The sequence below is a fragment of the Podarcis melisellensis genome (genome assembly GCF_964234715.1).
Source record: "Podarcis melisellensis genome assembly, chromosome: 16".
Classification (NCBI taxonomy): domain Eukaryota; kingdom Metazoa; phylum Chordata; class Lepidosauria; order Squamata; family Lacertidae; genus Podarcis; species Podarcis melisellensis.
The window spans coordinates 5,574,114-5,586,050 of NC_138533.1; the positions used below are offsets into that span (position 1 = coordinate 5,574,114).

Below are 11,937 nucleotides of genomic sequence, written 5' to 3' on the forward strand. Positions count from 1 at the left end.
CTTCTTAACTCTCAGCACCACCAGGTAATCTCATTCCCCCCCAGGGGGCTGTACCATCCTCTTTGAGGACCACTGGGTTGGAAAGATTGGTAGCAGAATTTGCAGATGGTAAGCCCTGGAAGGAATACTTGAAGGAAAAATACAAATAAGGAAAGAATGATCCCTTCTGCAGTCAATCCACTGCCCTCCTGCCTTGTGTGTGCCAAGAAGCCCAGGTCACTGCTGGTCACCTGCAAAGATTTCCTCATCCTCGACTAAGGTCCGTTTGTCTAAAGCAGAGGGCAGTCGGCAGAACGCCAGCGCCTTTCCTTCCATTTCCACGGCCGCCGTTGAAACCTGCAGTTTAGAAACTTCAAACAAGCTGAGCTGCTGAAAGGGTGAGCTATTAATTAATTAATTATCATTAATTAATTAATTATCATTAATTGGATTTCTTACCTACCCTTCACCCTAAGGTTCCAGGGTGGGTGGCGGCAGCGTAAAACAACAACAACAGTTTAATGTGAATTGCGGCCGGGGGGAAAAATAGAGTGAGATCTAAAATATATACAGATACATGTGGTGTCAAGGGCCAGGATAAAGAGGTGGGTCTTAATGACATGACAGAAAATACATTTTGAAGCTTCCCAATAGACCTCTGTGGGGAGGGAATTCTGTATTTTAATACTTTGTTGGAAGCCGCCCAGAGTGGCTGGGGAAACCCAGCCAGATGGGCGGGGTATAAATATTAAATACAGTGGTACCTTGGGTTACAGACGCTTCAGGTTACAGACTCCGCTAACCCAGAAATAGTACCTCGGGTTAAGAACTTTGCTTCAGGATGACAACAGAAATCACGCGGCGGCAGCGGGAGGCCCCATTAGCTAAAGTGGTGCTTCAGGTTAAGAACAGTTTCAGGTTAAGAACGGACCTCCGGAACGAATTAAGTACATAACCAGAGGTACCACTGTAATAATAATAATAATAATAATAATAATAATAATAATAATTCTGCAGGTTAGGGGCTGTGACTGGAGAAAGCCCTCTCTTTAGGGGCGGACCTTGGTAATATGCCAGGCTTTGGGAAGGAGGTGTGAGGCTCTGGCAGGATCCCAGAGCCCTTCAATCTCCTTCCCAAAGGAGGACCCTGTCTAGGACCTTGTCAGAGCCCCCATGCCTCCTTCCCAAGGTGGCTTTGAAAAGGTGCCCTTCTTGGCTGTGCATCTGGTGTGGCTGCACTGCCTGTGCTGCCCGAAATATGTGTCTGCTGTCCTGGACTGCCACCCCTTGCCCTTTCAAGGGCCGAGGAACTACCAAGAGGTGCCTCCTCTGCTGATCTTAACACCCAAGGCAGTCTTGCAGGGAAGGAGCTGGTCTTTCAGATGTTTGGGGCCTAATAGGTGTATACAATTACACCAAAGGCTTTGCTCGCCTAGTCCAGTTGTTCCAAAACCTTTCTGGGAAACTGCCCCCTTGATTCCAAAAACTCATCCCCTGTGCGCCCTACCCCACCCCATAACAGCATTATTCAGAATAGTGGTTTGCACGATCTGCTAAGGAAGGTAATAACACAACAAAATTCAAATCAGCAACAATCAAACTGCATTCAAAATCCAATTAAAGTCAGCGTACCTGAAGGAGTGTCTCCACCCTCATCGTTCTGCCCGGACACTGAGGTCCAGCTCCGAGGGCCTTCTGGTGGTTCCCTCCATGTGAGAAGTGAGGTTATAGAGAACCAAGCAGAGGGCCTTCTTGGTGGTGGCTCCCACCCTCCCATCAGATGTCAAGGAAATAAACAACTATCTGACTTTTAGAAGACATCTGAAGGCAGCCCCGTTTAGGGAAGTTTTTAATGCTTGATGTTTTATTGTATTTTAAATATTCAGTTGGGAGCTGCCCAGAGTGGCTGGGCCAGATGGGTGGGGTATAAATAATAAATTGTTGTTGTTGTTCATTTGATTAAATCAACCCCTTTGCCTCTTGGCAACCCCTGGGTAATCCCACTGCCTCCCCCAGTGGGTGCTACTGCCCACTACGAGAACCACTGAATCAGTTCTCTCAGGCTTCCTAAACCTCCCAAAGGGCATGCAGGAAGCTCAAATGTGACTCTGTGGTCTGGAGACAAGTTGCAACAGCCCAGCCGTCCTGTCTGGCTGAAGCGGTGGTCTATGCCACGCCCACAGCAAGATTTCTCTTGCCTCGAAAATTCCCCCCTTCTCTCTGCCCTCTAGAATACAGTGGTACCTCAGGTTAAGTACTTAATTCGTTCCGGAGGTCCGTTCTTAACCTGAAACTGTTCTTAACCTGAAGCACCACTTTAGCTAATGGGGCCTCCTGCTGCTGCCGTGCTGCCGGAGCACGATTTCTGTTTTCATCCTGAAGCAAAGTTCTTAACCCGATGTGCTATTTCTGGGTTAGCGGAGTCTGTAACCTGAAGCATCTGTAACCTGAAGCGTATTTAACCCGAGGTACCACTGTATTGGCCTTGCTTTGTAATAAAATGACCCCTTTCCATGTTAGTCTGTTCTCTTTCTCCTAGATTTATTTCACAGGCATTTCTCATGGCCTTGGGGACAGTTCCGCTTTTGCAACTGGAACAAAGAACTTTGGAGCAGGGGTGGGCGGTGGAGGAGGCTTGCAGCTCCAAAATAAAGTCCGAAAGCATTTTTGTGCAACCTCCAATCATCCAGGAGCCGGACTGGGTGAAACTGTTCCTGGTGTTTTCAGCCCTAAGTTCAGTTCACCTAATTTCCACACCGACTTCCATACCGAAAAGCTCAAGATACACGTTGATCTACCCACACGTAGTTGTTATCCCTGAGAAACGTAGAAAATAACAGGATATATTTATCTGAAAGTCTTCAAACTTACACGACCCTTTAAAAATTAGCTGGTGAAGGTGAATACTTCGAAACAGGGCCTTGTCCTGGTTTCTGATCCATAATTGATTTCTGACCTCTGCTCAATGATTGAAACTCCACGTCGAATCTGACTATGGACTAACATGAACTTATTTCTACTCATAAACTCTATGAGTGAGTTTGTAATCTCTGTTTGAGTTTGTAATCTCTATCTGAGTCTGTAATCCTTGCCAGAATACATACTTTTGAATGGATTAGTTTTTGTCACAATTGACTATTAATTTGCGAGTAGGGACCACACCCACTATTGAAACTTGCATTGGCCTGAGTTTTTGGTGTGCTTTTTTCCTGGTATACAGTGGTACCTCGGGTTACACACGCTTCAGTTTACAAACACTTCAGGTTACAGACTCCGCTAACCCAGAAATAGTGCTTCAGGTTAAGAACTTTGCTTCAGGATAAGAACAGAAATCGTGCTCCGGCGGCGCAGTGGCAGCAGGAGGCCCCATTAGCTAAAGTGGTGCTTCAGGTTAAGAACAGTTTCAGGTTAAGAACGGACCTCCGGAACGAATTAAGTACTTAATCCGAGGTATCACTGTATTTGATAACAAGAACTCCAACTTATTTAACATGGAAATTTATCAGCATTTTAGTGCAAATTTCTCCCAATATCCACATTCATATGGATATGTCCAACAGACACATTTTTACAAAGTTGTTTCCTGTAATATAATGTATTTTTTTGCATTCAATAGTCACAGGTGTATTTTATCTTTATGCACACTTCACAATAATATATGCAATCTATTTGTATATACTGTACACTTGTTGGCTGGAGGACTTTGTTGCAAAATTCAGTGCCAGTTTAAAAGGATGGCTGTACTTCGGTTCACATATTTTTTCAGAAAGTGTAAACATGGTGTGTTTTCCTTGGATTGTGGACTGAATCAGGAAATTGGATTTGTTGACATTGCAGTTTTTGTTGGGATGCAAAGAGTACTTTGGTACTCTTTGGTGAGAGAACCTCAGCAGAGATTTATAGTCACAAAATATTCAGCAAAGTGTGGAGATAAAGGCTGCTAGACCCTTAAAATGTGCCCTTTAAAGTGAGTACCAGAGTTTCCCTCTTCCCCCAGCATAGAAAAAGACCACACATTTGATAAGTTAAAAATAGTTTACTTACAAACTCTTCAAAGGTCAGGTTCATGTGGATTTCTGCCTGAGAGACTTTTTTTTGTAGGTGGTGAACAGTGATTCTCACGAAATAAACTTGATCTCTCCCACTCAGAAGAATGAAGGCGCTTGTGGCCATTCTGCTTTGTGTGATTGTGTTCCCTAAAGGTTTGGAGTGTGGTAAGTCTATCTATGTTCATAGGGGAAGAGGGGAGAAGTAGCTACATAATGTTTTGTAAAGCTTTTATTGCCTCAATTTCCCTCCCTAAAACCACACTGACATTTCCTTCCCTTCTCTGCTTCTCAACCAACAAAAGGGCCACACTACCTTATGTTTCAAGACCACTCTCTCACAGACAGCTGCCCTCCAAAAGGACAAAAACATATTTCCTTCTCCAGCCCAGTTCCCCTTTTCTTTCTTTCTCTCTCTTTCTCTCTCACACATATGCAAGACATAGAATGCCTCCATCAGTGTCAAAGTTTATTGACCAAAGTTCTCGCAACCTCCCCTCCCAGTTTTGGAGCAAATTCTTAAACATTCCAGCAAAAAACCCCTCTTGCACATTCCCCCCGAAACACAAACCAGAACACTAAACAGAGTTATTATACATAGATACATACACCTCTCAACTTCTATAACAAAAAAAGAAAACAAACATACAAACTAAATATACAGACATAAATTTTAACTTCCCTCCACCTATATGTGGCTTCCTTTCTTTTCTTCTTATCGCTGTGTTATCCATATTATTTTTGACTATCTCATCTTATACCCATTTCTTCTTAATTTTTTACTCTATAAGTTGAATTCACTGCATATTGATATATTAATACCAGAACAATGTTTTTTTTGATGTATTCCTTCATGCAAGTCCACTCCTCTATCAGTTTTTGGTCTGATGGGCCTCTCACCACTGGCTGTAAGTCTTGCTGATTCTATATATTCACAAAATCTTATTTGCCATTCTCTTATTGAGGGAGTTTTTTCTCCCTTCCAGTTTTTTGCTATAATCATTCTGGCTGTAGCGGTTGCATATAAGAAAACCTGTTTTCCTAGCGGCAGGAATGTCAGTCGATATGATTCCCAAGTTTCCCCAGACATTTCGAAAGGCTGCTGAGATCTCCGCCCTCGCCACAAGACAATATCACCAATGCAACTATCTGTAAACAAACAATAAACGTCCAGAAAAATGGCAAAAGTAGTTTCTCTTCCAAATAGGTTTTATCTTAAACAATTGCAAACGCATTGAGTAAAGAGCTCACTTGTAATATATCAGTGGCTCAGTGCTCATTTCTTTTCTTTTGGAAGAAAACCTATTACATGTGACAATTGCAGTAGGCATTGTATCACCACCCTCCTGTTCATTGTTTTATTGAAATTTCTGCTGTGCAAAGTCCTGGATTTTCCAGTCCTATGGCTCTATCTAGGGAGATTTTTAAAAGCCTCAAATCGATTTACAATCAAGGTAAGAAATAAAATAATAAAATAAATAGAAAGTGTCGCATAACGTCATTGGTGCTACCTGACTGCCTAGAAAAATGATTTTGTCTGGTACTGAAATGATGACGAAATTAGTGCCAGTCAAATTGCCAGGGGAAACATTCCCTTAACAGCGTGGCTACTACAGGGAAGGCCCTGTTCTCTCACCACCAACCCCTGGACCTCCCTTGAAGGTAGGACACAAAGAAGATCCTCAGATGGTTTTAAGGGGGAAAGCGGTTCTTTAGCCATAGCAGTCCCAGTGTCTGATCCTCCTCTTCATCAGACATCCTAAATTGAGGCGGTGTTTTGCAGCTGGGTGGGAATGTGGTGCAGGATTATGAGAATTTATCATGGTGATGGCATGAAATAAGACTGCCCAGAAGACTTTACAGTGGCACCTCTGGTTGTGAATGGGATCTGTTCCGGAGGCCCATTTGCAACCTGAACAGAACGCAACCTGCGCCTGCACATGCACGGGTCGTGATTCGCCACTTCTGCACATGCGCATGACATCATTTTGCGCCTCTGCGCATGCGTGAGCGGTGAAACTGGGAAGTAACCCGTTCCATTACTTCTGGGTCGCCGTGGGACGCAACCTGAAAATGCGCAACCTGAAGCTATAGTAACAGGAGGTATGACTGTAGATTGAGAGGTCCACAAAACACGTTCCCACCTCTTTCCCCAATAAGTGCACTCCACCTTTCCTCTCCTGAGTCTAATAAGGAGCCCCTTCTGTGCAGACACGGACGGTTGCATCGCCTCCTTGAAAAGAGACATCCTCAAACTGATGGTCAAATGGGAAGATGCCAGTTGCCTCCAGAACCAGCAGGGCCTGGTCCCAAACCTCCTCCAGACCCTCCCTCGGAGCTGCAAGGAAATCAAAACGGCTCTGGAAGGAGCCCCAGGTAGGTAAGCCAGGAAGGAGATGTGCCAGATCAGGGGCTCTTTGTAGGCATCACAAAGGGGTTGGGCCAAATGCCCCTTTAGGTCCCTTCTGACTCTACAATTCTATGATTCTATGCTCACTGCGGTGTCAGGGAATGGTCTGAAAACGAGAACTGGGGACTGCATTCTATGGCAGATAGGGGGAAGAGTCGCCCCCCCTCCATCCACAACCTGTTCAGAAACAGAGAGAGACAGGAGCTGAACAGCTTAGGGAGGAGCTACCTAGTTACGAGATAATGACAAGGGAGACAGAAGGGAGGGTGCAGCTAGCTGAGACGCCACTTGAGAGTGTGGGGGACACTGCCCTCACCGTGGACTCGGAGGTCCGAACGTAACAGGGAGCAAAAGAGGCAGAGGGAGGGATGAACTTAATTGTTGTGGAGGTCGGAGGGAGGATTTAGAGTAGCCAACTACCCTCCTTGTGGAGAGCTGTGTATGTTTGCGCCATGATGCTGCAATAAAAGGACCATAAATATATCAAATGCTCATAAATTCTTATCTGTGGAGCTACCAAAAGGAAAGGAGGAATCTCCACATGGCAAGGATTACAAAACTTGATCAGACTCAATGCCTCCAAAGGAGAGAGGGTCATAATGATAGCCTGTTTGGCTCATCGGCAGATGGGTTGTATTTCCTGAGCACGGAGGACGGCGAGATCTACCAAACCTTCTGCGACATGTCCACCAACGGAGGCGGCTGGACGCTGGTGGCCAGCATCCACGAGAACAACATTTATGGGAAGTGCACCCTGGGAGATCGCTGGTCTAGTCAACAAGGGAACACTGCCAATTACCCAAGTGGAGAAGGCAACTGGTCCAATAACAACACCTTTGGGACGGCTGTGGGCTCAACGTGTGATGACTATAAGGTGAGGCTCTGTTACCTTTCTTGAGTTTCTTGAGGACATGGGTGGCGCTGTGGTCTAACCACTGAGCCTCTTGGGCTTGCCAATCAGAAGGTCGGCGGTTTGAATCCCTGCGACGGGGTGAGCTCCTATCGTTCTGTCCGAACTCCTGCCAACCTAGAAGTTCGAAAGCACACAGTGCAGGCAGATAAATAGGTACCGCTGTGGCTGGAAGGTAAACAGCTGCTTCCAGCCCATGGGCCTTAGATTGCTGACCCCTGCCCTATAACCTCCTGCCTAACTTTTCATTCCACTTTGGTTGCGTTATGGAGTCGTCCCTCTAGATGGCAGCAATGTGTTAACCTCGTGGAAGCATCACAGAACAACTACCGTATTTTTCGCTCTATAAGACACACGTTTTCCCCTCCAAAAATTAAGGGGAAATGTGTGTGCGTCTTATGGAGCAAATGCAGGCTCCATGGCTTCAGCGAAAGCAACACAAAGCCTCCGTTTCTCCTGCTGCTTCGCTGAAGGGGCGCTGCGGAGAGAGGGAGAGAATTCCCCCCCCTTGTTCTCCCCCTCTAAAACTAGGTGTGTCTTATGGTCGGGTGTGTCCTATAGAGCGAAAAATACGGTATTAAAGCAGAGTCTTGTGTGGATGGTCCATTATGAATCCGCCACTGAGGCAGCACTCTGATTGCAGAATAAGGCCCTGACTAAATATATAGGTGTTTCCCCCTACCCTCTTTTAATATTTTACAGAATCCAGGCTACTCTGACCTCCAAGCACGGGATATGGCCATCTGGCATGTCCCAAACAACACCCCCATGAGGGAATGGCGTGACTCTGCTTTCTTGAGGTATCACACCGAGACCGGGTTCTTGTCTGTAGAAGGAGGGAACCTTCACGGGCTTTATCAGGTAACTGATGTGGCTGAATGGACAGTCAATATTTAGTGCCTCAGTTAGCCTGGACCTCTCACAAGGAGGTGGCGATGTGTGCTGGAGAGCAGGAGATTTCCAAATACCCAAAGGCCTCAGGTGTAGATCTCAGAGGTCCAGGTTCCCATCTTCACTCTGCCCTCTGTTATGACTTCATTAGGGAAAACATGGAAAAAGGATGCTGGCCCTGCCCCCATGGCCCAACCCCCGGGTGTACAGCATGTGCGCCGCTCTGGGTGGTCGGAGCAGCTAGCTTCATCTCTGTCTGGAGGCTGTAAATGCTTCTGAATGCTAGTTGCTGGAAACCGGAGGAGGGGAGAATATCTCTTGTGCCCAGGCCCTCCTTGAGGGTTTCCCATTGGGGCATTGGGTTGACCAATGAGAGAATAGAATTGGGGCCATTGGTCTGATCCAGCAGGCTTTTCTTATGTCCTTAAATGTGATCAAATTCATAAGTAAATAAGCAGGGACACAGGGAGGATGATGCAATTACAGTGGTACCTCGGGTTACATACGCTTCAGGTTACATACACTTCATACACACTTCAACGAAGAAATAGTGCTTCAGGTTAAGAACTTTGCTTCAGGATGAGAACAGAAATTGTGCTCCAGCAGCACGGCGGCAGCAGGAGGCCCCATTAGCTAAAGTGGTGCCTCAGGTTAAGAACAGTTTCAGGTTAAGAACGGATCTGTGGAACAAATTAAGTACTTAACCCGAGGTACCACTGTATATTCTTTTTAAACAAATTTGATGCTCAGGCTTGTATGCTTCTAAGTTGAACAGGCCAAGGTCTGTCTGTCTGTCTGTCTGTCTGTCTGTCTGTCTGTCTGTCTGTCTCTCTCTCTCTGGTTTATTTCCCATTTGTTCTTCTTTCCAGCAATACCCAGTCAAGTTTGGGCTTGGCAGCTGCCCAGCTAATAATGGCCCCATCGTCCCTGTCGTCTACGACACCGGAAATGCGCAGCAAACGGCATTCTATTACTCTCCAAATTCCAGAGGCAAGTCCATTCCGGTCTGAAGATACACCCACATGGATTTTCCTCGAAGGATCCTGGGAAATTTAGTTTGTTAAGGGAATTGTAGCTCGGGGAGGGGTAAATTAGAACCCCCAGGATTCTTTGGGGGGCAGAGCTGTGTGGCTTAAAGGTACGTTGCATGTGCATCATCTGTTTTATATATGTGTTGTGGATGTGAGCTTTGTCCCCATGCCTTTTGAAGAAGATTAGACAAATTCACGGAGGAGGCGAAAGCTGTCAATTGCTCTCAGCCACCAAGACTGTGTTCTCCCTCCCTGCCTCTCTGTCTTTCCAGGTGAATTTGTTGCTGGCTACATACAGTTCCGGGTCTTCAACAACGAGAAAGCTGCCATGGCGCTCTGCGCTGGGATCAAAGCCACCGGCTGTAACACAGAAACGGTGAGTTGTAAGTTGGTGGAAAGAGAGGCAGGACTCAGCTACATTGTTGTTGTTGAGTCGTTTAGTCGTGTCCGCCTCTTCGTGACCCCCTGGACCAGAGCACGCCAGGCCCTCCTGTCTTCCACTGCCTCCCGCAGTTTGGTTAAACTCATGCTGGTAGCTTCGAGAACACTGTCCAACCATCTCCTCCTCTGTCGTCCCCTTCTCCTTGTGCCCTCCATCTTTTCCAGGGAGTCTTCTCTTCTCATGAGGTGGCCAAAAGTCTTGGAGCCTCAGCTTCAGGATCTGTCCTTCCAGTGAGCACTCAGGGCTGATTTCCTTCAGAATGAATCAGTTTGATCTTCTTGCAGTCCATGGGACTCTCAAGAGTCTCCTCCAGCACCATTATTTAAAAGCAGCTACATTAGCAAAGAAAAAACGAACTGAACGCGTTTTACACATGCAACAGCAGATGGCAGAAGAGAGAAGGAATGGTTTAAAACGAGATTTCCCCGGCAGCGGAGCTAGCTGCTCAGGCACCTGAAGGGGTGGGGGGTGGGGAGCTGCTCAGGGGGGCGATTTGCACCCATTGGGGGTGATCGATGCCCAGGGGGGCGGGGTGTGATCTGTTCGGGGGGGGGGTTGTCACCCCTCTGAGGGATGACACCCAGGGTGAGCCGCCGCCACCTACCTACGCCTCGGGATTTCCCCTTGGATTTTTTCTCCTTTTATTTAAAACAATATAAGTTCTGGCTTACCATACTTTTCCATGTATAAGACTAGGTTTTTTTAAATTAAAAATTGTGTTCAAAATTGTGGGTCGTCTTATACACGGATACAATCTCCCCCCATTTTCTCAATTTGGATTCCCAAAAATAGGGGGTGGGGCGTCTTATACTTGGAGGCATGTTATAAACCTTGGGTTAAGTACTTAATTCGTTCTGGAGGTCCGTTCTTAACCTGAAACTGTTCTTAACCAGAAGGACCACTTTAGCTAATGGGGCCTCCCACCGCCGCCACTCAATTTCTGTTCTCATCCTGAAGCAAAGTTCTGAACCTGAGGTACTATTTCTGGGTTAGCAGAGACTGTAACCTGAAGTGTCTGTAACCTGAAGCATCTGTAACCCCAGGTAGCACTGTATTTATAGTAGTTTCCCCACTGTGATTAGATCCACTCCCGGGGTGGCGTGGAGGTTAGAGTGTCGGACTAGGACCTGGGAGACGGTGGTTCAAATCCCCGCTCAGCCACGGAGATTACTGGGTTTTACCTTTTGGGGTGGGGGTGGGGGGTAGATGCTGCCTCTCAGACTAACCTACCTCACAGGGTTGTTGCGGGGATTAAACGAAGGGGGGGGGAAGGAAACCACATATTCCACCTTGCAGGGGGAAAAAGTCTGATAAATACCGTATTTTTTGCTCTATAAGACTCACTTTTTCCCTCCTAAAAAGTAAGGGGAAATGTGTGTGCGTCTTATGGAGCGAATGCAGGCTGCGCAGCTATCCCAGAAGCCAGAACAGCAAGAGGGATCACTGCTTTTGCTGTGCAGCGATCCCTCTTGCTGTTCTGGCTTCTGGGATTCAGAATATTTTTTTTTCTTGTTTTCCTCCTCCAAAAACTAGGTGCGTCTTGTGGTCTTGTGCGTCTTATAGAGCGAAAAATGTGGTAAATAATAATAAAAGAGGCAGGATAAGTTTGGGAGCTGCTTTGTCCTGCTGGCGATGCTGAATATGATGAAGGCCACTCCCAGTTCCGAGCTAGACTCTCCCAAATTTCCTTTCTCCAGTTCTGTGTCGGTGGAGGAGGGTACTTTCCGGAATCAGGCCGGCAGTGCGGCGACTACACGGCCTTTGACTGGGAAGGCTACGGCACCCACACTGGCTGGAGTGCTTCAAAACAGTTGCTGGAGTCTGCGATGCTGATCTTTTACCGCTGAGTCTAAGACCGCTGCTGATTCTCTGAGCACCAGAGCTTTGGACTGGAGAACGAGGACGTTTCCCCCTAGCTAAATCTCATCTCATGTCAACGAGGCTAATACAACCATCTGGTTCATACGAGTCTTAGTCTTTCTTGCATCACCCCATCAAAAGCAACGCGCCACTGCCCACGGATTCTAGTATCGTCTCTTCGTGGTTGCATTCTGACCAAGCTGTCTGCTTACAACGTTGCGGGGGAACGGAATGAATATCGCTGTTTGGGGGACAGGAAGGTATTTGTGACAGGGGGCAGAAATTTATATCAGCTTGCATTTGAGTTGCAAAGCTGTTTCATTAGCCCTTCCCGAAATACTACGTGAAGTTGAACCGCCCTTCCAAAT

General features: G+C 46.6%; 1 protein-coding gene across 3 annotated transcripts; it reads left to right on the forward strand.

Moving 5' to 3' along the window:
• The first annotated feature begins 255 nt into the window (after positions 1-255).
• LOC309358567 (intelectin-1-like) lies at positions 256-11,674 on the forward strand. Of its 3 annotated transcripts, none has more exons than XM_081891852.1 (8): positions 258-377; positions 4,081-4,193; positions 6,237-6,401; positions 7,062-7,309; positions 8,048-8,206; positions 9,106-9,226; positions 9,540-9,643; positions 11,407-11,674. In XM_081891852.1, the coding sequence occupies exons 2-8, from the start codon at positions 4,133-4,135 to the stop codon at positions 11,554-11,556; spliced, it is 1,008 nt and encodes a 335-aa protein (XP_081747978.1). In that variant the 5' UTR covers positions 258-377; positions 4,081-4,132; the 3' UTR covers positions 11,557-11,674. The 3 variants fall into 3 exon arrangements, with proteins under 3 accessions (XP_081747980.1, XP_081747978.1, XP_081747979.1); XM_081891853.1 differs by having other exon boundaries at positions 4,081-4,181; XM_081891854.1 differs by lacking the exon at positions 9,106-9,226 and having other exon boundaries at positions 256-377.
• Positions 11,675-11,937: the final 263 nt, after the last annotated feature.